General features: G+C 52.0%; 1 protein-coding gene and 1 long non-coding RNA gene across 2 annotated transcripts in view; one reads left to right on the forward strand and one right to left on the reverse strand.

Annotated features, from left to right (window-relative positions):
- The window catches only part of ADORA2B (adenosine A2b receptor), a 25,936-nt gene extending 2,972 nt beyond the window's left edge, over window positions 1-22,964 (reverse strand). The window contains exon 1 of the mRNA XM_045487500.1: window positions 22,509-22,964. Coding sequence (XP_045343456.1) covers window positions 22,509-22,843 — 335 coding nt within the window. The 5' untranslated portion in view covers window positions 22,844-22,964. The remainder of the gene's footprint in view (window positions 1-22,508) is intronic.
- Window positions 22,965-23,084: 120 nt separating this feature from the next.
- Window positions 23,085-24,430, forward strand: LOC123603076. Its single transcript, XR_006714728.1, has 2 exons — window positions 23,085-23,722; window positions 23,888-24,430. It is a non-coding gene; the product is annotated as an uncharacterized LOC123603076 (long non-coding RNA).
- The last annotated feature ends 1,904 nt before the right edge of the window (window positions 24,431-26,334 follow it).

Raw genomic sequence — 26,334 nt, forward strand, 5'->3', positions numbered from 1 at the left:
CAGTCAGGAGAACCAGTACCGTTTGTTGAGGAAGTTAACAGAGACCTTGACTGGTAAGTGACCATGATCCCTAATCTTTTCTGCTCCCAAGAAGGGCAGCTCTCAGCAATTGGCAGCTCAGTTGTGGGGCCTTTACTACAAACGACCTGCTGGGCTCAGTTGGTCACTGAATTTTCCTTAGCCAAGAAATCCATCTATTTCTAAACCCTTTCTGTTCCCTTCCTCATTCAGGAATGTACAGCCATTCCTTACAAAAATGTTATTCCTGTCCATTACCTCACCAGAGAATCTATTAGTCTCTGCAGGATAACAAGGCAGCCTCCCTAAAAAGCCAGGCACTTAGAATCACAGGAATTTAGATTTATGAGGCAGGTCCTCAGAGATCAACAGTCCTGCCCGTTCTCTTTTGTTGTTCACAGGACTCAACTGTATTTAATCAAGTACTGTTGAATATAGGCTAGTCCTGAGCCGGGATGAACTGTATATTGGCTAAGCAAATCCTCTTGTAGGTGATGGTCTAGGGGGATAAATGAGGTGGTTCGGTCTGTGAGACAAAAGGAAGTCTGCAAGGGTACTTCTGGGAAGGATGTTTACTTCTTGATGAAAGGAGGGAGACCCATGAGGAGAGCCCTTCCCCATGCCCATCCCTTTCTGCTCTTGATGCTCTTACGGGAGGCTGTGGTGCCTACAGCTGCAGCCACTATCTTATGACCACACGGGCTGGCCTGGAGACCAAGCAAATGGCAAAGCAGAAGGAAAGAAACCCCAGAACCATCACGGCTATGGCTCCACGTTCTAGTTAAGAGATCATTAAATATCGATTTCTGAAGCTACTGGTAACCTGCAGCCAAAAGCATACGAACTGGAAGGGACTCTTCTCTCTTCTAATCAAAGTTCTCTTGTTTTACAAATGAGGAAACCGATACAAAGTCTGTGAGTGACAAAAGCAACATGAGAACCAAAGAGCAAAGCTAGGTCAGGACTCTCAAGCCTGTGTTCCTTGCACCATATTACACTGCTGTTGTACTTGACGTTTTTTAAAGCAATATTAGACACCGAGTATTCTGTACATGGAGGGATCACGGGGTGGCTTCCCACTAGAGTTCAAAACAAAACGAATTCACAAAGCTGCTGGATGCTGCAAATGTGAAAAACTACCTTTTTTATAAATGTTTATTTTTCAGAGAAAGCACAAGCAGGGGAGGGGCAGAGAGAGGACTAGAGAGAGAATCCAAGCAGGCTCTACACCTCCAGCACAGAGCCTTGCGTGGGGCTTGAACGCACAAAACTGAAACCATGACCTGAGCCAGAATCAAGAGTCAGACGCTCAACTGACTGAGCCACCCAGACGCCCGTGACAAACTACTTTTATGCTAAATTGGCTTAGATAAGGAGAAGCAGAAGATTCCATCAGGGGAGCAGCTGGTCACCACTTTGTGAACCCCCAAACACAGCCTCTCTTCCCTGTTATTTCATGCAGCGTTCTTTCTTTGTACCAAGCACTCTGCTGTCACTGGAAACATAATCATAGCCCTCGTGGGTTGTAAAGCTAACGAAAGAGACAGAAAGTAAACAAGTAAACACGCAGATGTGTAATTACAAATCAGAATGAGTTTGGCCAAACCAAAATGAATAGGATGCAGATAAGAGAAAAACAGGAAGACTGTGGACATAGGATGTCAGGGAAGTCTTCTTAAGCAGAGCTAAAGGTTTCAAAGGAGTATAAAATTTGAAAAGTGGGGAGAAGAGCATTCCAGGCAGAGAGAATGGAATAAGGCTTTTGGACAGGAAAGGATTTCACTTTCCTAAAGAAGCAAAAGGAAATGTGAGTGACCGAAGATCGGGCAGGGCCAGCCACAGGCCATGGGAAGGAAACTCGATTTTGATATTCCAAATGCCTTGGGAAGCTGTTGAAGGCTTTTAAGTGGGAACGGTAGTAACTTATGTTTTATAAAGCTCATGGTATGGAGACTGAATTTTAGGGAAGCAAGAAGGAAAGAAGGGAAGTTGGATTGCAAGGAGATGAACATCAAGAGAACAGTGGATGCCAGTATCCTGATGAAGACAGTCAGTAGAGAGAGAAGATGGAGGGAAAAGGCAAGATTATTAGGAAGCTACGAACCTGAGGAGGTTGGAGGGTGTGGGTCCAGTGCACATGTGAAGGGACACTTCTCTGCTGTGGCTCAAGTAAGGACAACAGGGATAGCGCAGGAGGGGAGGGCTGGGTGGTCAAAAGGCAGGGGCAGCAGCCCTTTTGAGAGCTACTGTCCCCTCAGATGCCCGGGAAGAAAATTCACTCCCTAAGGGTGAGGGCATGGCTAGGGCCCTTGAGTGGTCTCGGGAGTGGAAGCGGGAGCTCACTAGAAAAATGTGGCGAAGAGAGTGCGGCGGGGGGGGGGGGCACCTGGGTGGCTCAGTCGGTTGAGCATCTGACTTCAGCTTAGGCCGTGATCTCACAGTTGATGAGTTTGAGCCCCACATCGGGCTCTGTGCTGACAGCTCAGAGCCTGGAGCCTGCTTCAGATCCTGTGTCTCCCTTTCTCGCTGCTCCTCCCCTGCTCATGCTCTGTCTCTCTCTGTCTCAAAAATAAATAAACACTGAAACAAATTTTTTTTTAAACAAAAAAAATGTGGCGGGATGGTGGCCACTGTGGCTTTAACAGTGGTTAACCGTGGTACAACAACTGTTGTTGATGAGGTACAGGCTGCATCATGGAATCGGAGACCAAAGGAGAGAGAGAAAGGCTGAGGAGACCAAAGACTTGAGACCAGGGTGCAGGTGGGTGGTACGGTTGGCACGAATAAGGGGAGCAGGGGGGGTGGCAGCAGGGCGGGGAGAGGACAGGGGCAGTGTGTCTGGACATGGGCAACACCAAAGTTCCATGTCTACCCTGGAAAGGAGAGTGGAGAGAACCAAGAGAAAGAGCTCAAGCCCAAGTCCCCACCTGAGGTCTAGGTGTAAGCAGAAATAGGGGAAACTGTGTCCTTGGGGATGCAGATCTGGGTCAAGGCCAGGTGACCAAGGGAACGTTCAGAAAAGAGGTCAAAGAAATAGGGGTGCGGTGGTGACCCAGAGAGCACAGTGCTTGGGAAGGCGAGGTGGGACTTTGGGTCTAGTCAGCCAGGGAATGTAGAGAGCATTGTGGGGTTGAAAATTAACAATTAGGGGTGCCTGGGTGGCTCAGTTGGTTAAGTGTCTGACTCTTGGTTTCAGTTCAGGTCATGATTTCACAGTTTGTGACTTCGAGCCCCACCTCGGGCTCTGTGCTGATAGTGCAGAATCTGCTTGGAATTCTCTCTGCCTCTCTCAAAATAAATAAAATATTAAAAAAAAAAAGAAAATTAACTGAATTATTGTTAATTGGCTGGGCTAAATACTTGGCTAAAGCTGACACTGAAGCCACGTCTCCCTTTTCATCTTTAATATGCCAATGGCACTTGAAACTCTAAAGTAGAGGGGCGCCTGGGTGGCTCAGTCGGTTAAGCGTCCGACTTCAGCTCAGGTCACGATCTCGCGGTCCGCGAGTTCGAGCCCCGCGTCGGACTCTGGGCTGATGGCTCAGAGCCTGGAGCCTGCTTCCGATTCTGTGTCTCCCTCTCTCTCTGCCCCACCCCCGTTCATGCTCTGTCTCTCTCTGTCTCAAAAATAAATAAACGTTAAAAAAAAAAAAAAAAATTAAAAAAAAAAAAAAAAAAAAAGAAACTCTAAAGTAGAAAAAAAAAGTTAATCATTCCTGTCTTTTTAAAAACATTTATTTATTTGAGAGAGAGAGAGAGAGGGCGTGTGCACGAGTTGGGGAGGGGCAGAGAGAGAGGGAGAAAGAGGATCCAAAGTCGGCTCCACGCTGACAGCAGAGAGCCTGACGGGCTCAAACTCACAAACCGTGAGATCAGATGCTTAACCAACTGGGCCACCCAGGCGCCCCATCATTCCCACTTAATCTAAGACAGGTCTTCCTTCCTCACTTCCTCCCAACTGGTAGATAGAATGGGAACATTCTGGCAGCCTTTGAACCACACGAGCCAACGCTAGGTTTTGGAGACTTGTACCTACAGGCCCCCTCCCCCAGCCGTACAGAACCGCAGTAACACGGAGCCTCTGCTGTCTAAGCGCCGCCTCCACACAGCCTGCCCGACCCATCCCACTCAGACCAGGCCTCCGAGGTCAGGGCTGCTCTCTCTCCTGTTTACAGATGCAGACACTGAGGCTCTGAGAGGTTACGTGATTGGCCTCTGCCCCTGACTGCAGTCAGGACACAAACTCAAACAAATCTGACTCCAATTTTGCCAAAGGGAGTCGTTTTCCTGCTCGGGAACATACAACTCCTCCACAGATCCCAGCTCCTGCCTCCACTGGTCCCTCAGCCACAGGCCCACCATGGGTGCAGCCAGCCGTGGGTCTGCTGCTTCACCTTCTCCCCTGCCAGAGCTGCTCGCTGGGTCCAGGGAGCCTCCCCTGTGGAGCCAGCCACGTGGGAATTAAAGACTTGAAGGATGGGGGCCCTGCTACTTTCTTGGGAAGCAGTCCTTAAAAGGCAGCAAAGAGACTTCCTGTATTCTGTTGGAGGACACAGCCAGGCCCACAGGAGCAGCGTGGGCTCCAGAAATGAAAGCAATTTTAGCGCTGGGGCTCCAGTACCTATAATGGCACAACAGTATCCATGAGGCCTGTGCCTGGGCCCAGGTGGGAGATAGAGATGTTGGAGAAAGCAGACAGGTGTCCCTGCACTGGGCAGGATGCTGGAAGGGATGACCTCCGGGGTCTCTGGCATTCACGAAGGCTGTAGCAGCCTCCTGCCCTGTCTTCTCATCTCCTTCCATCTGGGCCCCCATCCTTTTCCTAAATGCTGGCCTCCTTCCTTGGCCCCACCTCTTGCTTGCAGATTTCATGCTTTGCTCCTTATACACCAGTGGTTCCCAGAACATCCTCCTGTGTGTGTGTGTGTGTGTGTGTGTGTGTGTATGTGTGTATGTGTATGTCCCCAAAACATTCCTGAAAGGCAGGGGCCAAGTGTTTTCCTGCATCTGCCCCTATGCTGGTCTCTGCTCTGCCACGGAGGGCCCCGAACACAGCAGTAAGGGCCGCAAAGCCGGACGTCTGCCCCAAACACAGGAGGTGTAAATAAAAGGCGATGAAGAGATGAATAAAGGAAGCATAAGCAGCTTTATTATTCCAAACAAGCAGGAACAATTGTATCCCACACAAAAAGGGTGTTCTGGGCAAGTCCACGTTCTGGGAAATGCACTGCTGTGCACGAAGCGGTGCTGTGATCCACCCGCTCTCCATAGAAGGGGCTCATTAGCTAAGGAGATTGATAGGAAAACAGTCACATGGGGGGAATCAACAAAGGGAACAGTGTGGACGCTGAGGTTACATAACGAAAGAGGAATCGCCAAGTGCCGCATAACAAGTGCTGGCCTATTTCTGGGGCAGGGTCTCCTCCCTCTCTGGCTCTGCAGCCTTGGCTCAAATCAGGCCACCTTCTTGGTCTCAGAGATCAGAGTGCCCAGCTCTCAGGAGCTCCTAGTTCAGCACATGCCCGAGGGCAGCTGCCCCGGGCAGTGGCCCGGGGGCTGTGCAGCATCTGTGCTCTGGCATCAAAAAATGACACTGGGGCAACTGGCTCACTTAGTCACCGGAGCGTGTGACTCTTGATCTCTGGGTCCTGAGTTCGAGCCCCATGTCGGGTGTAGAGCTTACTTAAAAATAAAAGCTTTAGGGGTGCCTGGGTGGCTTAAGTGTCGGTTAAGTCAGTTAAGTGTCCAACTTCAGCTCAGGTCATAATCTCATGGTTTGTGGGTTTGAGCCCCGTGTTGGGCTCTCTGTTGACAGCTCAGAGCCTGGAGCCTGGAGCCTGCTTTGGATTGTCTACCTTGCTCTCTGCACCTCCCCCCCTCAAAAATAAACATTAAAAAAAATTGGGGGGGGGTGCCTGGATGGCTCAGCCAGTTAAGTGTCTGACTTAGGCTCAGGTCATGATCTCATGCTTTGTGAGTTCAAGCCCCATGTCAGGCTCTGTGCTGACATCATGGAGCCTGGAGTCTGCTTAGGATTCTGTGTCTCCCTCTCTCTGTGCCCCTTCCCTGCTTGCCCTCTGTCTCTGTCTCTCTCAAAAAGAAAATAAATATTAAAAAAATTTTTGTTTAATAAAGATCTTTAAAAAAGAAAAGAAAAATGGGGATAAAAGTGTCTGCGGAAACTACCTTCCATGCTGCTGGGACCTTCAGCAGATACAATGTGTTCGGAACACTTTACGAATACAGATCTCTTAAGTGAATGCATATGGAGTTCTGCTGCTGTTTCTTGAATCGTTTCCTGTTTGCTTAGGGACTTTTTTCTTTATATTCTGTTTGGCTCACAAATTGTACTCCTCTGTAAGACAAACATTTCTGCTCTAAAACGTGTAAATAATCCAGTTTTAGAACACCTCATATTCTCTAAAGGTGCACACGAGTAATGACAGGACTTCCTGTAAAAACGGGCTTAGGGCAGACCCCTCAAAACCTACACAATTTCCTAACTAGACGACTTAACTCGGATCACCTGGGCAGGCAGTTCAGCGGAGCTAGAGGCTGCCACAATGAATATTAAAACGCAACCCAAAAATCTAGTAGAAATTCTGGCGAAACTTTAATGAGAGCGAGGTCAGTAAGTGCCCAGACAATGCAAATGCAAGAGCTGTTGTGAGCCGAGGGGCTGTGATGAAGTGGGGCACGGTGGGCAGGGCGGCCAGCCACGCCAGGACCACAGGCTGGGATGTGGCTTTCTGAGGAAGCAGGCCCAGATACAGGCACCGTTTGTTTTCTTATTCTTCCCCGTTCCTGGGAGCCCACAGGGGCTCCTGCGACACAGCAGTCAAACGGAGGGCTTTTTCGTCTTCTGCTGAACCACGAGACTACTCCCCCATCCCAACTCCTTTTTCCTGGAAGAATCCATAGATGAACCAAGGCAGTGTGCCCTGAGCCAGCACGCTTCCCTCTTCACCCGTGACACGTACCGGAGCTCACGCTGCGGGAATTCCCACAGAAGCAGACCAGTGTGGACCGAAGTCCACTGCTGTGCTCCCCGGGCACCTCCGGGTTCCCACGGCACCCCTCCCCAAATACCTCCCACGAAGCCCTGTTTTCTGTCTCCTCCCGCGGAAGCATGCGCAATGGCAAGCCTGTTTCGTTCACTGTTGAATCCAAAACACCAATAATGGGCCTGGCACACAAGTGCTGAATAGAAGCCTGAATTTATAAGAAGAGAACAGAACTCTGGCTTCTTAATCACATATTACGTGTTTTAACACCCACTTGGTAGCTCTAAACAAAACAAGGCACGGGGCGGGGGGAGCATGTGAACAGTCTTGAGCTTCAGCTTCTAGTTCACAAGAGGCCGTTTGTAAAAGAGGGAAATCTTTACGCTGAGTAGTTGCTTCCGTTTTTCAGATTTCTCATGGTACCAAACTAAAAAGGTTTTTAAAGAGTTGTCATGGACGGAAACATAAAAAAAAAAAAAAAAAAAAAAAAATTTAAAGGGGCACCTGGGTGGCTCAGTCAGTTGAGCGTCTGACTTTAGCTCAGGTCATGATCTCACAGTTCGTGGGTTCGAGCCCCCATGTCAGACTCTGCGCTAACAGCTCAGAGCCTGGAGACTGCTTCAGATTCTGTGTCTCCCTCCCTCCCCCCACCTCTCTGTCCCTCCCCCACTCGTACTCTGTCTCTATCTCAAAAATAAATAAACATAAAAAATGTCTGTTTTCAAGTTGTCATGGACAGAAGGAGAATTTGAATAGCACTGTATCTAGTAAAGAAATAGAATACATAGCCAAAAACCTTCCCATAAAGAAAACTTAAGACCCGGATGACTCCACAAGTGAATTCTATGAAACATTTGAAGAACAGATAAAACCATTCTTACACAGAAAGAAGAGACGCTATTTGGTTCTGTTTATATGAACTTCAGGTCTGGGAGTGGGAAGAAGGTCTCTCATTTACCATTTACAGTAAATGTATTGAGGGCCATCTGCCTTGTCCCCGTGGTCACGGTCTGGGATGGTCCTGGCTCTAGTGTACAGGGCAGGCTGACAAAAGGACTGCCTGCCTACCCAGCAGATAACAGGCTATGGTCACCAGAGCTTACCTTCAGGCTGTGCACTTCTGATGAGGGTGGGGCCCTCAGCTACTCTGGCTCCTGGCAGGGATGGGGAGGGGATTCTCCTCTACTCTAACAAGTTCAGACGTGTCTGAATCCCAGCGGTGGACCTGACTGGGGCCTGAGCTGAGACCACTGCCACACGTAAAGGTGGTCAGAAAGGATGCCAGGTGTCCTTCTCAGTCGCCCAAGAACAACGGACGATGAGTATGGGTGGCAGAAAAGAAAGTTTTCCCCACCAGCTTACTATGGCAAGGAGACAGTCCAGAATGGTCTGATAGCGATTAAACCCACTGAGATTAAAAGATGGAGACCAGGACCAGGTCTCCCAGAGTTCATCTTTGAGGCTGTTTTTTGGTGAGTCTCCTATTACGGTTTCACGTATCGGGTGTGACCCAGGGACAGATAATGGTTGCTGGGCTCCAGACTCTGATTTTCAAGTGAAATAAGAGTCCCTAAGAGAAAGGGCCCCTGCCTGACACCGAACAAGAGAATAAAAAAATACCTTGTCTCCTCTCCCATGGCTAGGGTTAAAACACGCTGCTTCAGATACAACATTATTTGTCAAAAGCATCGGCCTCTGAATACACAAACCGTCAGAAGACATCAGGAGGCACGTATTATCGATGTGTCCCATTACCGATGATGTCAACTTGGATCACCTGGTTATCATGGTGTCTGCCAGATTTCTCCACTGTAACTATTTTTCCCTTTGTAATTAGTAGATATCTTGTAATAGATACTCCGAGACTTTAAATATCTTGCTTCTCATCAGACTTTCACCAATGAGTTTTAGCACCTATTGATGATTCTTGCCTGAACGGGTTATTACTATGATTGTTGCCAAATGATGACTTAACTCAAGCATTCCTACTCATTAATTAGGTGGCGTTCTACTGTAAGCAAGAGTTCTTCAACTCATTATTAAAAAAAAAAAGAAAATCTCCTAGTTCTGTTCACTGTGAGGGCCTAGAAAAAATGACGCTCCAGTAGCAATGAGCACACGGACCCATACCATTCTCCACTGAAAAGGAAACCGGGCTCCTTGGAAAAATGGCTGATCTAAAGGTGGAAAATAAAATGTGAGCTTGAAAAACCTTTCTGTGGCAGGAAGTAAGGAAGTGCTCACAAAATTGATGAGAACGCTTACAGAAGTGAATTTGAATGGGCTCCCACTGGCCAATTCTGGGCCTCAAAATGAAAAACACAAATGGATGATAACACATTGAATGAAAATAATATTCCGTAAGTCCATACTGAGATTTTAAAAAGATAATTTAAGGAAGAGCAGAGAAAAGGCAAAACTCTTCTTTATGAAGAATGCCAACCAATAAAGGTGGAAGGAATGAAAAGAAAGAAAATTACCATTTTACATGGTAATAACGTACTCAGGCAAGAATCCTCAATGAACCCGGGCTATGAAAACATACCCTTACAGTGACAAGCCCCGGCAGACACAGCTGTAACCCAGTGATGAGATTTAGCAACCCAATAATGGGACACACCGAGATCGCTTGCCCTCTCGTGTGATGGGCTGAGACAGACATAATGTTAAGAGAGCTGGGCCCTTATCCTAAAGCACTGGGAATATTACATAAACAAAAGGGGGTGCCATCAGGTTTTCATTTTAGAAAGACTGCTGTTATATGAAGAATGGGCTAAAAGGGTGAGCACGGATGCAGAGAGACCAGACAGGATTTTCCTGGAACAGGGTAGAAGTAGAAACAAGACCAAAGAGAAGTGATTGGGGACTGATTTCGGAAGTGTAAATGACAGGACCTGTTCTTTTAAAAAAATTTTTTTTTAATGTTTATTTTTTTTTTTTTAATTTTTTTTTTTCAACGTTTATTTATTTTTGGGACAGAGAGAGACAGAGCATGAACGGGGGAGGGGCAGAGAGAGAGGGAGACACAGAATCGGAAACAGGCTCCAGGCTCTGAGCCATCAGCCCAGAGCCCGACGCGGGGCTCGAACTCACGGACCGCAAGATCGTGACCTGGCTGAAGTCGGACGCTTAACCGACTGCGCCACCCAGGCGCCCCTTTAATGTTTATTTTTGAGAGAGAGAGAGAGAGAGAGAGAGAGAGAGAGACAGAGTGCGAGCGGGGGAGGGGCAGAGAGGAAGGGAGACACAGAATCCAGAGCAGGCTCCAAGCTCTGAGCTGTCAACACAGAGCCCGATGTGGGGCTCAAACTCACAAACCGCGAGATCATGACCTGAACCAAAGTCAGATGTTTAACTGACTGAGCCACCCAGGCACCCCCTACCAGTCACATTTTTGAAATCTCAGGTATTGGCATGTACCAACAATCTGTACAGCTCGAGGGCATGACAGTGTAGGGGTGAATGGGATTGGAAATTATTCGTGTTTAGAGGGTGTCTGAAATTGAGAACCAGACAGATCCATCTACTCTGAACCTACATGTGGCCCTAAAGGAAGTGGATCCCAAAGATTACAGGAGGGGAAGTTGTGAATTATGTCCGTATTCAAATGGAGATCAAAGAAGCCCAAGCCAAGAATTATGGACTGACAGGGACAGCTGTGGATTGAACAAAAGTTCATTCTAAAAGGGCTATTTTGAAGGTTAGAATTCTGACTTTGGAGGAACTAAGGTGATTGGCAGTGAAAGGAATCACATATAAAATCCCTTAAGTAAAAATTAATTGACTTAAATTTTTTTAATTAAAAAAAAAAACAGGGGGCGCCTGGGTGGCGCAGTCGGTTAAGCGTCCGACTTCAGCCAGGTCACGATCTCGCGGTCCGTGAGTTCGAGCCCCGCGTCAGGCTCTGGGCTGATGGCTCAGAGCCTGGAGCCTGTTTCCGATTCTGTGTCTCCCTCTCTCTGACCCTCCCCCGTTCATGCTCTGTCTCTCTCTGTCCCAAAAATAAATAAACGTTGAAAAAAAAAAAAAAAAAAAAAAAAAAAAACAGCAGGTTTGGCAGTGGTATTGAAATCAGCATTGGAAATCAAGACGTCATATACAAAAAGCTGCTCCTGGAAGTTTGTGGGTGGTAGGACCGGAGCAAAACAGGCAGTAAACCAAAGAAGGTGAGGCTCAGAGAGGGGAAAGAAGCCTGAATATGTTTAGTGGACGGAAGGAGCCTGCAGACCAAGAGGCTGCCACGCACGAGGCTGGGAGTAAGAACATTGCTGGGCTCCCAGGAAGCAGGCAGACGTGTGTCCAGAGCCAGGTGGAAGGACCACCCAGCCCAAACTCTCCAAGCTCCAAACTCAACCACCTACTGTTATTGCTCGACCTGCAGGCACCTTAACCATAACCCATGCAACGCCTTCCCAAAGCCCCCATGTTTGGGGGGACGGTGCCACCTGGCTGCCCAGGAATCTCGGGAGTCACCCTGGACTCCTCCTGCTTCCCTCATGCCTAACATCCAACCAAGTCAGCAAGTCCCCTTAAGCCTGTCCCCAAAGACCCCACCCTCTAGTCACAACACCTCACTCAACTTGTGGTGTCCATACAGACACAATGGGCAATCGCACAGGCTGACTGCTTATTTCACACCCTAAGTCTCACCCTGCCTGGCCCTGACGAGCCACGTCTTTGGTCCTTGTTCGCTGACTGTGGTCCCAGGGCCCATATTTGGTTCTTAGGGTTCTTTCCTGTCCTCGTCTCTGGGCTGTGTAGCTTCACCTATGGCCCCTCTGCCCCAAACTCTGTCAGACCCTTTGGCTGGCATCAGACATCAACCTCCCCTGGTGCAGACATTCAGAGTTTACGCATATCAGGGCGCCTGGGTGGCTCAGCCGGTTGGGCGGACAACTTCGGCTCAGGTCATGATCTCGCGGTCCGTGAGTTCGAGCCCCGCGTCGGGCTCTGTGCTGACTGCTCAGAGCCTGGAGCCTGTTTCAGATTCTGTGTCTCCCTCTCTCTCCGACCCTCCCCCGTTCATGCTCTATGTCTCAAAAAAAAAAATAAATAAATAAATAAACGTTTAAAAAAAAACAGAGTTTACGCATATCAAATATCTTGACTCTGCCTCCAACAACATGGCCTCATGGCCCTGGCCATGCTTTCTTCCTTCACACCTTGATGACAACTGGCAACCCTATGTACTCTTGACCCCTCCTGCCATTCCCCCTTGCTGTCCGCCACAGTGCCTGTTTTATAATGCAAAGCTGACCATGTCAAACTCCTGATTAAAATCCTACATTGGCTCTCCAGGTCCCACTTAATTGTCACTTCTCAGAAAATCCCACTTAAATGACAGTAGAGAAGTACAAAAGGAAATAAATTCATAACCTAAAATTCCTAAAAATGGAAGCAGAGGGGAACATCAGCAAACCAGAGATTTTGAGGAGTTTCTAGAAACCAGAAGGCAGATAGGTCGTCAGGATGGGGTATGCGTAGCCCTACATCAGAAAGAGAGATGGCCAATAAAAAAATAAAAATAAATTTTAAAAATGTTTAAAAAATGGGATGCCTGGGTGGCTCAGTCGGTTAAGCGTCCGACGTCGGCTGAGGTCATGATCTCACAGTTTATGGGTTCGAGCCCAGCATCGGGCTCTGTGCTAACAGCTCAGAGCCTGGAGCCTGCTTCGGATTCTGTGTCTCCCTCACTCTCTACCCCTTCCCCACTCATGCTATCTCTGCCTCAAAAATAAATTAAAAAAAAAATAATAATAATAAATGTTTTTTAAAAAGCAGGGGCAGGGCGCCTGGGTGGCTCAGTCAGTTAAGCGTCCGACTTCAGCTCAGGTCATGATCTCGCAGTTTGTGGGTTCGAGCCCCACGGTGGGCTGACAGCTCAGAGCCTGGAGCTTCCGATTCTGTGTCTCCCTCCCTCTCTGCCCCTCCCCTGCTCGCTCACTCTCTCTCAAAAATAAATAAACATTAAAAAAAATTTTTAAAGGAAAGAAAAAGAAACAGAGATGGCCAGGGGAGAAGCTCCAGGCCAGCAGAGAGCAGGTGCCAGAAGGGAATTTAAAGAAAAGCAGGAATCAAGGGGAAGACTGCCTGTGGACCAGCTGTGGGCTGCCTCACTGGCCCTACTGTTGTCCCCTATCTCCCATGGAGCACTGACCCCTCCCTCTCCACTCTCTCCCCAAACTGCAGCTTGAGACCTTGTGATGGAGGAGGGAATGGGAGGAAGTTTCAATTATATACACTTTGTGAAGTTGTCTGAACCTCATGAATCCAAAAGAGGTTTTTTTCAAAACCGACTCAAAAAGTTTTTGCCTCAAAAGTAAAAATATGAATGCTAAAATTAAAAAAAAAAAAAAATAGGGTAACTAGGGAGGAAAAGTCAAAGAATTCTTCCAGAGGAGAATAAAAAGTTAAACTATTGGAAAGTCATATCTAAGAGAACTTTTAAGAGACAAAGATCAGTCAAGGAGAAAAAGTCTCCATGCATCAGTTAAGAATCCCAGAAGGAGGGACACCTGGGTGGCTCAGTTGGTTAAGCGTCTGACTCTTGATTTCAGCTCAGGTCATGATCTCATGGTTCGTGGGATTCTCTCTCTCCCTCTCTCTCTGCCCATTCCCCACTCATACACTCTCTGTCTCAAAATAAATAAAAAACTGAAAAAAAAAAAAAAAAAAAAAAGAATCCCAGAAGAACAGAGAAAAGGGAGATAAGAAAAGGATCAAAAAAATATTCTTTACCAGAATCTTAGAACTAAAGACAGACCTCAGTCTTCAGATTGGGAAGGTTCACCAGGAAGTTTCACCCCCAGTGAAGGAGAAAAACTGAAGGTCAGTATTCAGACCCAGTCTCCAGAACACCAAGCAAAGGCAAGTGGTCCCAATGGCTTCCAGAGAGGAAGTACAGGTTACAAATAGGAATCACCACACGAGACTTCTTGGGCACCACTGGGCGTTGCAGCAATGCCTTTACACTTCTGAACGGCACCCAGTCACACTACCTGTGACATGTGAGAAATAAAAACACCATTGGCATAGAAGACCCCAGAACGTTTATCTCCCATGTCTGGAAAAAGTCACCTACGGGTATGTCTACAGACAAACAAATATGGAATCCCAGAAAGAGGGAAGAAAACATGGAACGTGGGGAACAGCAGAACAACTCCCAGAGTACAGGAAGACACCACAGGACCATCGTATGGCACGCCAAGAGGGCCCGTTAGGTCACCCAGCAATGGGGATGATGAAGAAGTCGGATCATCCTAAGGATCTGGGAAGCCATGTTCTTGCTGGAACTTTCTCTTAATTTCCAGGTGGGTAACTCACCATCTAAACATGAAGCCAACTACAGTGGGGGGTAGTTTTGAGCAGCAGATAGCACCTAAAAAATAGAATTCATCTGACCTGGCCACTGGCACCGTGTCCTGGGGACGCAGAGTTTAGCGATGGGAGTGCATGCCCTAGTCTAATCGTTCTGCTCTGCTCTGGGGTGGAATAAATCCACAAGTCAGACATTCGAAATGCCGTTCATCGGTTTCCAGTTTTCAGAAACTCCCCGCAGGGTTCAGGAAACGTTATTACAGTTATGGAATAAAATGCAAATGGCATTAACCTCGATAATGTAAAAGTACTCCTATAATCTGAATGTGTCCAATGTAGCATTCTTGTAGGAAAAGGCACAAGAAACAGCGGTTACCGCTGATAGGCAATTTGGAAAACCACAGATCAGAGATGGAAACTGACTTTCCACAGTTTGTCATTTTGTAAAACACTTGGTTTCTTCACAACAGCATGAATTACCTTTTCGAAAGTAAAACCTCCACTGGGTAGGCAGGGTGCTGAAAGCCAGTGGGAGGCGGAGAGACACGGGGGCGCGGGGGCCTGCTGGTGGTTTACTTTTCCTCGTGTTTCTTGACAATTAACAGATCTTGCCTACAACTGATGGAATTAGAAATCGGGGCTGAAATATGATCCCCAGAAAAATATCCAAATGTAACAAAAAACTGGGAGGACCAGGGTGGGAAAGAGGGCGTGTGGCCCTCCCGTGACCTGGGAGAGAGTCAACAGATTCTATTTAAAGATGGCAGCACAGACCCAGGTGTCACCCAGACAGTAGTGACCCTCGGAAGAGATGCCAACAGAAATGGTCTGGTGAGGGCCGAGGGAGGGGAGACTTTTGCACGTGGCTCCAGCTCAGCTCAAAATTCTCTTCCTCCCACTCACCCCCATACAAAACCCCAGCTTCAGCCCTCGAGGAAAAGCACTCCCCCTCCTTCGGACCAGGACGTGTTAGAGGGCCACCACGGAGCCCGTGACACTCTGTTCTCAACTTGAATTCTTTCAACGAAGGCACACTTGCTACCAGCCATCAAGTTCTGGCTGCCCAAGGCAGCGTCTCATCAGCCTGTCAGCCCCAGAGATCAAGAGCACAACCTGTTGATGCCCTTGGGGAGAGTAACGATGTCCGGAGCCCAAGTCCTGAAGGGTCAGTAAGGAACTCGAGCATTAGGAAAGGCCAGGCCTCCGTTTCACCATCTGAGGAGTAAGGAGGCAGGCAGGAGATCCTCTACAGGTCCTCGCCACCGTCAGTTCTGTGCCGTTTCACGCACGAGGGCCAACGTACAGCTTTCTTCTCCCTCATTCGGCCACATTACTGCCTAGCTACAATCTTCTTCGTCCTGCACAACGTCTACAGAGTCCCAATCACAAGTTGCTGGTGTCCCCATCCACCCACTGCTAGAAGGGACCCCTCGCCTGCTCTTGGACGACCATGGTACTTTCCCTTCAGCCGCTCGCACGCTGGCTTAAGGGCTCCCAGAAAGACACAGTACACCGTTGTGGCAGCTGTGTGACCCTGGGCTGATCATAACCCTCTGAGCCTTGATTTCCTCATCTGTGAAGCGAGGAAAGTAACAGAGTTTGCCCCCCTAAGAGTTGTAAGCGTTAGAGGAGACCAGGCACGTGTAGTGCCAGATGTGCAGAAAAGCCTTCTGAGTGGCTGCTGTCCACAATATTAAAAATTCTGATGTCTGGAGTAGCTGAGGACCTACGTCCTCGTGTCTGTCCCTGTAGCATATGTATGTCCATGCTGCGCTCACAAGCAGACAGAACAAAAGAGTGTGTGATGTGGAGACTGGGTCCTGCGAGTGCATGGCAGGGAGGGCCCATGAGGCTGGAGACCCCATGCGTGAAGTCACAGAGGAAGGAGCACAGATTGCCTGTCCTATGAAAATGTCGGTAACCTCTGTCCCTTTGCACACACTCATTCGCCATATGATCAAAGGAGCAAACGACCCATGCTTTTCGGAATTCCATGGAAATGCTGCTAAAACACTAAGTCAGGGCCATGTCCCTTCCAGACACACACAGAGTGGCGCAGGCTGTGGCCTGATCTGCACGGGAGCTCCGGGCCATGGCTGGCCTCAGATGGCCAGGTGGACCCTCCTTCCCCGACCCGTCAGGTGCTCTTGCCCACAATCCTGAGTCCTCAGAGGCTGCCCTGTGGCTCCCAGATGCTCCTGGATGACTGTCCAGCTGGTTGGACGCTACCCCCAGTGAGGGGACAGGACCTCCAGGTACCTCACCTCCAGACTGGATCACCCTGGTTCTGAGACAGCTCTTGTGGGCCTTACTGACCAGACCAGACCAGATGCTTGTGCCGGCAAGGAACTAACCCACCCAGGAACGAGCCCTGGGCCAGGCTGGAACTTCCCACTAGTACTTCTGGACACGGGCTCAGACTCCAGCAACTGTCGCATCTGCTGCTGGTTTAATGTGCTGGCTCAGGGCTGAGGAGTGTCACTCACGGGGGGGGGGGGTTATAACAGTAGAGGGGCACCCAAGTCCTAGGGCCATCCTGTTACCCACACAAGGGAGCGTGGCTCTCAGAACTGGAAAAAGTCACCTAGGACTTGAGTCACCTGACTCAAACCTGCTCTCCCCTGGCCGGCCCTCACCCACAGCACCTGCTGGTTCTCCAAAGGCCACTCCTCCCCGTTCTCCCTCAGGCCTGTGACAGCCTGTCAGAAGATGGTGTCCCCCCCCCTTCCTTCATTAAAACTTCTGGACCATCTTTTTTCTGACATCCTTTTACCAGAGAGCTCTGCCCCTTGCCTGCATCCGCCATCTCAGACTGTCCCCTTGCCCAACACTGTGCCAGCGTCCCCCAGCACAAGCTCTTCACCCAGTGACTCACACAGTCCCCCAAAATATGGGTGCCTACCCCATGCCAGGCAGCATGCCAGGGCTGGGGGCGGGAATTCAAGAACGAGCCCCTCCCAGGAGTCACAGAGCTCCTGCTCGGGGCAGAAAGGGACTACAATTCACGACCAAGGAAAGATGTGCTTTAGGGAGAGTCAGTGATAGACAAGCTCAGGGGCCAGGTGAAGCCTCTGCAGGCGAGGAGGCAAGAGGCAGCACAAAGACCAGCTGGGGAAAGAGCCCGGCCCGGCGGGGCTGTGTGGGTGAGGCGGGAAGGGGCGAGAGGCGGGTGGGCAGAAGCCAGTTAGCACAGGATCCTGAGGCCCGGGTTAAGCAGGGGACTGATGGGATCCGATTTGAGGCTCAAACCCTCCTCTCTGGCAGCATTCTGGAGAACGGCAGTGGGGGGGGGGGCTGGGTGGACTCCACGCCCCCCCCCCCCCCCCCCCGCGGAGCTGACCTGGAGCTATTGAGAGCACGTGTGCGATGGGGCCCAGAAGTGACCTTTAGGTTCGACCAGAACGGAGGCACCGCAGGGCGACGCAGGGGAGGCAGTGGGAGGATGCCTCATGGGAGCAGCTTACTGCGGAGGGCCACACAGGCCTGCACAGATGTGGCCCCTCACAGCTCTAGGGGCCCGAGGCCCCGCCCAAGGCTCTAGGGCACAATCCGCCCCACTCCCAGCTCCTGGTGGCTGTCCCCCCACCCCCACCCCGCATCTCTGCCTCCATCTTCACACGGCCTCCTCCTTCTTCTCTGCGTGTCTAGTTCCAAGGATGTGATGGCATCTAGGGGCCACCAGATAGCTAATCCAGGATAAACTCTTCCTCCCAAGATCCGCGTAAGGGAACATTCATTGCTTTCCCACATAAGGTGATATTCACAGGTTCCAGGGATTAGAACATGGACGTCATTCGGGGGAGCCACCATGCAACCCACTACAGTGGGAATGGTCTGGAAGACAAAGAGGACACTGATGCACAAGACAGAGGACTTCCCAAGGAGTGTCCCTGGGATGGCCGGAGGGATGCGACCCAGACCTGAAAATCTTTCCTAGCTTTACTTCAAAACAGCACTAAAGATGAATTTTATCATACGGGATTTGTACAGTGTTAAAAAGAAAAGGGGCAGGGCGCCTGGGTGGCTGAGTTGGTTAAGCGTCTGCCTTTGGCTCAGGTCATGATCTCACAGTTTGTGGGTTTGAGCCCCGCATCAGGCTCTGTGCTGACAGCTCAGGGCCTGGAGCCTGTTTCGGATTCTGTGTCTCCCTCGCTCTCTGCCCCTCCCCCGCTCATGCTCTGTCTCTCTCTCTCAAAAATGAATAAACGTTAAAAAAAATTATAAAAAAGAAAGAAAGGGGGGCATCTCGGTGGCTCAGTCAGTTAAGCATCCAACTCTTGATTTCAGCTCAGGTCATGATCTCACAGATCGTGAGTTCGAGCCCCGAGACAGCACAGAGCCTGCTTGAGATTCTCTCTCTCTCTGCCCCTCTTCTGCTCGCTTGTTCTCTCAAAATAAACTTTAAAAAAAAGAAAAAGAAAAAAATGTTTGTAAGAACACTCCAAAACCCCTGCTAACCCCTACCCTACAGCTAAGGGAGCCTCAGTGGAGGACACATGTCACCCCAGGCAGTCTTGCTAAGATGTCAGTCCCCACCTCACAGACCGGCCATGTTGGAACAAGAACTTTAAAGCCTCCATGTAGCAAAGGGAACAGGGAGGGTGACAGGGTCAGGGTCCATGGACAGAACAGACAGACACACCCTCTTCCATTCAGAGGACCAATCCAGCCAACAAAACACTCCCCGGAAAACACCCTCCTTTAGCTGCACTGGGGAAACAGCTGGCCTTCGGCCGATTGGAGACTCAATACCACCGGACACTGAGTCCAGGAGCAAGGCAGGGCACGCCCCCAGACAGAGGCGAGTCACACAGTCACCCTGCCACACAGCTCAACTGGGGGTGTGGCACGAAGGGGAACTGGATTAGATTAGGGGGGAGGAAGTACTCCTGCCAGGTGAAGTGGACTAAGGGTGAAGTGAGGGGGGTGGGGAGCAGCTGTGAGCAGACACGGCCCCTCCCCTCCCCCTCGGCATGCCCCCACCTCCACCCTCCCATGCCCCCCACCCCCCATTCCTCCCCACCCCCATCCCTGAAGGCTCCCACCTCCCCCTCCTCCCCCCCTTCACCCCACCCCGACAGGCTCCCACCTCCTCCCTCCTCCCCTTCCCCCCAGGCACGCCCCCACCCCCAGCAGCAAGGGAGCCTCCACTCCCAGCTCTGCTGCGTGTGCTGCCCCCCAACTCTGCACCGGTGTGGGGGGGACCCTCTGCCAGGGCCAGCCTCAGAACTGCGTGGACCTGAACTAGATTCTGTTTGTAGACACCCCTCACTCTGAAGACCAGGGACAGTGCCTGGTGTGAGCAGACATTCCTCCTTTTCAAGTTCAGCCAAAGTTGTCATTTCTGTGCCTGGCATCACCTTGGGGCTCCCCTTTCTCTCTGCACTGTGATCTCCCCAATGTTACTAAACGCCTTGGCAACCGGGCGGCAAGGTGGGGGGCTACGGTCTCCGCGGCCTTGAGCTGCGCTTACAGCCGACCACTCTGGCCTCGCACTCAGAGCCCTGGGGCACGGATGCCTTTGGAGCCCCCCTCCCCCACCCGTGAACTGGTCCAAGGACTTGCCAGTTCCTCAGTTAAAGATACCGATAACTGGAATCCCCGGCCATGCCCCACCCCACAGATTCTGACTCAGGAGGATCCGGGAGGGCCCTGTAATCTGCATCTCAGCCTGCTGGGGGTGGGGGGGGGGGTGTCATACTCCCCAGAAGCAGGAAGCGCTCACAGCTGAGGGAAGAAGACCGACCGGCCCGGGCAACAGCCCCCAGGAGCACTCAGGAGCCCTGAGAACCCGCACCCTCTTCAGCCCTCGAGGGTGGGGGGTCGGTGCCAGGGACAGGTCCCCTTCCCGGGGCTGGGAGTTAGGGTTGCTGGCACACACCTCTTCCAGACCTCTGAACTCCCGTGGGCAGGCACGGATGAGCCCCTGCACCTCTCCACTGACCATTCTTCCCGTCCTTCTCCTACATCTCACCCTCCTTCCTTTGGCAAACGCAAAGAAGTTAGGGGCTTGTGATTCACATTTCTTTCCCCTTAACACACCCACACTCATTTTTTTTCTAAGACCCCACCCAACACCAGGACAAGAACTAACAGATTGAAACTCCTATGGAGCTTCCGGCTCCATGGGGCAGAGGGGATCCTTCCAGTACCTCCCGGTGAGCTGGGGGCTTGTGACTGCCTGCTGGACACAAACAGTCCCAAAGGCTGTCAAGTAACCAACATGAAGACCAAGAGGCAAAAAGGTGACTCCTAAGAGACTATGCCATGCGGCCCCAAGTCCCGGAAATCCCTGGGCTCTTTCACACCTGATGGGATGCATGAGGCCCCCTGGTCAGATGCCAAGGGCAGCAGTACATGGAAAGGCTCAGACATGCAGATTGGGCTCACAGCCCGGCCAAGCAGGAGCTTCCTGTTCCCAGGAGCACAACCAGGGACTCAGGACACAACCCACAACAGGCAGGCTCAACATGTCTGCCTGCTAAAGAGGCTTCTAGGAACATTCTCCTGGTCAACTCCTTCAAACACATATCCCTTACAACCACCAATTTACTGCAGGCAGGATCTGCTTCCAGAAACAGCACTCCGCTTTCTGCCCACATCCCAAACACTGACACCACACACAACCCTGCAAGGCAGCCTGAGGGCACAGTGGGAATATGGTGCCAATTCTGAGTTCAAGTCCTGGCTCTGACACTCATTCCAGACGCACCATCCTGAGCAAGACTCTCATCTCCCAGGGGCACCATCCCCTCATCTACAAGAGGCAGGTACCTACCCTCTGGAATCACTGCAAGAACGGAAGGATAAAAGTTTAATATCAACTGCCTCAATAAATTCCTTCCCTTCCCGCCTACTCCTGTGACTCAGTTTCCTTTCTCAGCTCCAACCCGAAGAGATCCCAAGCTCACCTAACGCAGAAATGCCTAAGAGGCCCAGGCACAGAAGACAGAAAATAATTTTAGTAAGCCCTAAGGTTCCCTGATACTCTTGCCCTCGAGTGCTCACCTTTTTAATATTTATTAAAAATAATTTTAACATCTATTTCTTTGTGAGAGACAGGAGACACAGCGTGAGCGAGGGAGGGGCAGAGAGAGAGGAGGCACACAGAATCTGAAGCAGGCTCCAGGCTCCGAGCTGTCAGCAGAGCTGGACGAGGACTAGGACCGGGAGATCATGACCTGAGCCGAAGTCAGAAGCTTAACCACTGAGCCACCCAGGTGCCCCTCAGATGCTCAGCTTTGAACCTGATCATCAGCTACACCTGGGGCTTCATCCCTTGAACCCTACATTTTCTCACTGGGTGAAAGAGACCACCCTTAAGTTTTCCAGTTTTCCGAAATCCAGGTGGCACTTCCCCGCCCTGCTGGGACAGGGCAGTGGAGGGTAAACAAGGTTACACAACGGGCATGCAGCTCTCAGGCTGTTCGTGCTGGCCAACGGGGCAGCACTTTGACTTTTAAAGTGTACGGAGGTGATTTGAGTCCCCATTTAGCATGCAGGCACAGATGCTCCTAGTGTTCCCTAGAGTTAATTGGGTCCTTCCCCAACCGCACCCCACGCCCCGCCCGCATTTTGTGGCAGGTACATTCAGAACTTGGGTCTCGAGTCGTGTCCCTTCTGACAATGCAAAGCCCCAGTGTTCAGAGCTGTCCCCTGGAACCGCCCCAGCCTCCCGGACCTCCCGCACGCACAGGGTCGTGTCTGCCCGCTGCTCTGGACTGCGGGTGAGGGGTGGAAGGAAACAGTCTGGGGGCCCCGCTCTGGGTCGGCAGCGGGTGACGAGTGAGAGGAAACAGTTATCGCCACAGAGGAGGAGATCCGATTACCAAACCTCATGCGCCCGTGCCCCACCAGCCCGCTGGGGTGGCGCTTTCCCCGGAGTTTCCACCGCGGGCCGGCGATCAGCGACCACACTCCCCAGAACTCCTAGCGCTGTCCCTACGCGGGTTCCGCTAAAAACACGTGCGCATCCAGGGGCGCAGCGGCCTCCAGGGTCCTGTCTCAGGCACCAAGAGGGTCTGGGCAGCCCGGCGCACGTGTCCCTCTAGGCTGGGAACCCGAAGTCGGAGCGCCCCGCGCGACTCGGCCGGCAACCTGGGCCTGGAGCGGGCAGTGCTTTCCGGGACTCCGACGGGGCCCCGGGGTCGGGGACGCCGCGCGCCTCACCTGAGCGGGACGCGGATGGCCAGGTACCTGTCGACGGCCACGGCCAAGAGGCTGAAGATGGAGCTCTGCGTGAGCACGAGCACGAAGCATGCGAGGAAGAGGCAGCTGTGGAAGTCGGTGCAGAAGCCCAGGCTGATGGTGATGGCAAACGGGATGGCGAACAGCCCCACGGCCACGTCGGCCGCCGCCAGGGACACCAGGAAGTAGTTGGTGGGCGTCTGCAGCGCGCTCGACGTGCCCACCGCGACGCACACCAGCACATTGCCCGCCACTGACAGCGCGGCGATGGCCAGCTCCAGCGCCACATACAGCGCGTCCTGCGTCTCCAGCGGCATGGCCGGGCCGACCCGGCCCCGACGTCGCCTACCCGGGCCGCGCGAGGCGCGGGGCAGCCGCGTGGGCGCCGCCGGGCACCGCCGGAGCGCCCGCACCGCGCGTCCGCCAGCCGCGTCTGACCCGCCAGGCTCGCGCGCTCGGGACCCGGGCTCCGGGGGCGGGACCGCGGGGAGGCGGCGACGCCCATTGGCCGGTGCGCCCGCCCGTCTCGGACCCCCGGCGGAGCACCGCCCCTTCTCCCGAGCCCAAGTCTGCGCCCGCGCGGGGCCACGAGGGTCTCGGCGGCACGCGGCCGGGAGCCAGCGATGGATCCCGAGGCGTCGTGCGGTGGCGCTATCTGGCAAAGTCAAGTTCCCCAACTTTCTCTAAGGCTCCAAATCTGTGGGTGTGTCCCGGGCTGTCTCACTGTCTGCCAAGCGGCGCGGCGCACGCAGAGCCCGGGCCGCCTCAGAGACAAGGCCCGGACTCTGCGGGCGGGGCGCCCGCCACGACCCCCGCCCCGCACCGCCCCCCCCCCCCCCAGCCACTCCGCGGTCGGGCGCGGCGAGTTGAGGATCTGAAGCCCTTGGGGAGCTCTCCCACCCGAACCCTGGGCACCCACTGGTCAGGCAGGGCTCGCCTTGCAAACTGGACGAGCTGCCGCAGGAGGGGACGAGGAGCCTGAACTCGCAGACCTCCTTAGGCCATACGTTCCCACCTGACCTGTCCCTTCAGGCCGCGGCACCCCGACGGCAAGGATCGCTCTGGGACGCTGAGGCTCTGCGGCACCCCTACCCCATGCACCCAGCACGCCTGGCTCCCTGGCCTCACCTGCTCTTCTGTCCTCCCGGCCACTGCCCAGGCGTCTCCAGCTCTGCCTTCTCCTACCTCCTCTCCACGTAACTTCGCTTCCTCGTCCACCCTGCACCCCCCCTTCCCCCCACCAGAGGCCAATGTTCCTCGGGCCCTCTCTTTGTCCTTCACGCCCACCCTGGCTAAGCTCCGGCTCCTAAGGCTTCACCCTTGGTCCTTAGACCCTTAACTTTCAAGCCTTCCCGTGGCAGCCCTAAGTGACCCCTGAGCGCCAGACCTGAGCACCACGCTGCAGAATGTTCAACTCCTCTGGCAGAGCCTGAGGGCCTCCGAATCCAGCAAGTCCAAAATCAAGCTCCTGTTCATCTCTGTCCCAAACCTGTGCCCTCTCCTCCTTCTGGGACTCAGTTATTGTCCTTACCGCCCACCTTCATCCAGGAAATGCACCCACACCCTCCTCCGTCCTTCCCGACATCCAAATCGGTAGTGTTACCAATTCTGCTTCCGGAGCTTCGCTCCTCTCCACCCTGAAGCAGTGTCTCAGGTGGGTTCCTCCTCACAGCTCGTTCCCATCGTCCCTCCCTCGTCTCTGCCCTGCAACCTCAGTCAAGTTTCTCTGGTCCCCACCAATGCTAGCATTCTAGAACACACCTGGCCATGCTATTCCCCTACCCCAAATCCTTTGCTAGCTGTCACCAGACAAGGTAGTTAAAAAGATTGCCAGGCAATGGAAAAGATGCTTGTAAAATAATGTGAAACAGAAACAATAAAAATAAAAATAATAAATAATAAAACATGGAGGTGACTGCTAACGGATAGAGATGATGAAAATATACTAAATATACGAAATGTAGTAATGGTTGCAGAACTCTGTGAATATACTAAAAAAAGACAAACGAATTGTACACTTTAAATGAGTGGATTGTATGGTATATGAATTATATCTCAACGTAGCCGCAATAACAACAAAACCCATCAGCCTCCAACAGTCGTGGCCAGTCATATCTGCCTCATTTTCCAAAAGCATTTACAGTCAATGTCCTGGATGGGTGAGGTTACTGGAGGGGACTTTTTTCTCTATTTTCTAGGTGGTTTTGTTACTTGCACAATGGAAAAACCACAACAGTCTGATTTTATTTTATTTTATTTTTTTCAACGTTTATTTATTTTTTGGGGGGGGGGCAGAGAGAGACAGAGCATGAACGGGGGAGGGGCAGAGAGAGAGGGAGACACAGAATCGGAAACAGGCTCCAGGCTCTGAGCCATCAGCCCAGAGCCTGACGCGGGGCTCGAACTCACGGACCGTGACATCGTGACCTGGCTGAAGTCCGACGCTTAACTGACTGCGCCACCCAGGCGCCCCGACAACAGCCTGATTTTATGTTAAAATATTGGAGAGCCCACAAATGCCACGCCCTGGCTATCCGAGATCCAATACACCTCCTCTACCACCCCACATTCCCATAGCACTCGACACAAACTACTGTTACCCCGTGGATGATAAACCGGAACCTCGGAGAGGTCAAGGATCTTGACCAAGAGTATTTCCTTGGGGTGGGGGGTGGGGGGATGGTGAAAGAGTCAGGGGAGGCTCCTTGGACAGGTGGCTCTTGCAGAGTGGGCAGAACTTGGCAGTGAGGAGGTATCCTGGTGGGGTGCCGTGCCGGGCAGAGGTGAGGGCAAGGGGCTCACTCAGGGACAGCTGTGCCTAGGAGAGTAGAGCGAGGAAGATGGCCCGACCAGGGAAGGCTTCAACATCGAGGATGGAGTGTTGGGCTGTTCTCCTGGAGGTGTGGGGCACCAGCCCAGGGAGGTGTCTGAGCAGAGCGATGATGGATCAGGGCATCATCTGGCAGCAGTAGCTGGAGAGTTGGCAAGGAAGAAGAGGCAGGACGGAAGCCAGCTGGTTGCTGTGAGTGTTTCCCGTACACTCTGCAGCCTCCAGGCCCTGGGCTCAGCTCCAGCATTTTCTGTGCCTGGAATCCCCATTTTCCTTTTTCAGAGCCTCCTTCGGGAAACTTTCCCCGAATCGCCCCAGGTAGGAACGCTGCCCCCAGTGCAAGGCTGTGCCCTAGCCCTGCCTGGGTTGTAGCCTGCTGAGTTCCACGTGACAGGAGTCCACCTCTGGACACCCACCAGCAGAGCCTCCCTCTTCTCTGTCCTCTCCCCAGCCGGCCCCCACCTGGCACAGTGCCCTTCGCTCCACAGCCACCCGCTCCTCTTCACCAAGTTTACGTGAAATGCATCGAATTTATCCTGACTCCATTAAACCCCAGCCCAAAACCCATGCTGGGATTTGAACTGGACTCACAGGGTCCTTGGGGGTGGCAGGAATGGCTGAGTCAATTGTTGAGAAAACAGGAGAAAGCATGCAGTCTAGAGGGCGTCAAGTTTAGTCTCGAAAGCAACCGGGGTGCAGTGAACAGAGCCCGGGTCTCAGCAGCAGAGAACCCAGGTTTGATTCCGAACTCTGAGGCTGACCTTGGGCAAGTTAATTCACCTTTCTAAGCCACAGTTTTCTCATGCATTAAGATGGAATAACAAAACTTACCTCACAGGGGTCAGGCTAACAGGGGCTCACATCTGCCATGTGAGGACATGTAGCACCTAAACTCCTTGAAAACTACTCCAGTGACAGGAGTATTTGGATAAATTAGGAGTAGAGTCCTAGAAGTCCAAGTGGGGTCTTTAACTGGTG

The sequence above is a fragment of the Leopardus geoffroyi genome, chromosome E1 (assembly GCF_018350155.1).
Source record: "Leopardus geoffroyi isolate Oge1 chromosome E1, O.geoffroyi_Oge1_pat1.0, whole genome shotgun sequence".
Classification (NCBI taxonomy): Eukaryota; Metazoa; Chordata; class Mammalia; order Carnivora; family Felidae; genus Leopardus; species Leopardus geoffroyi.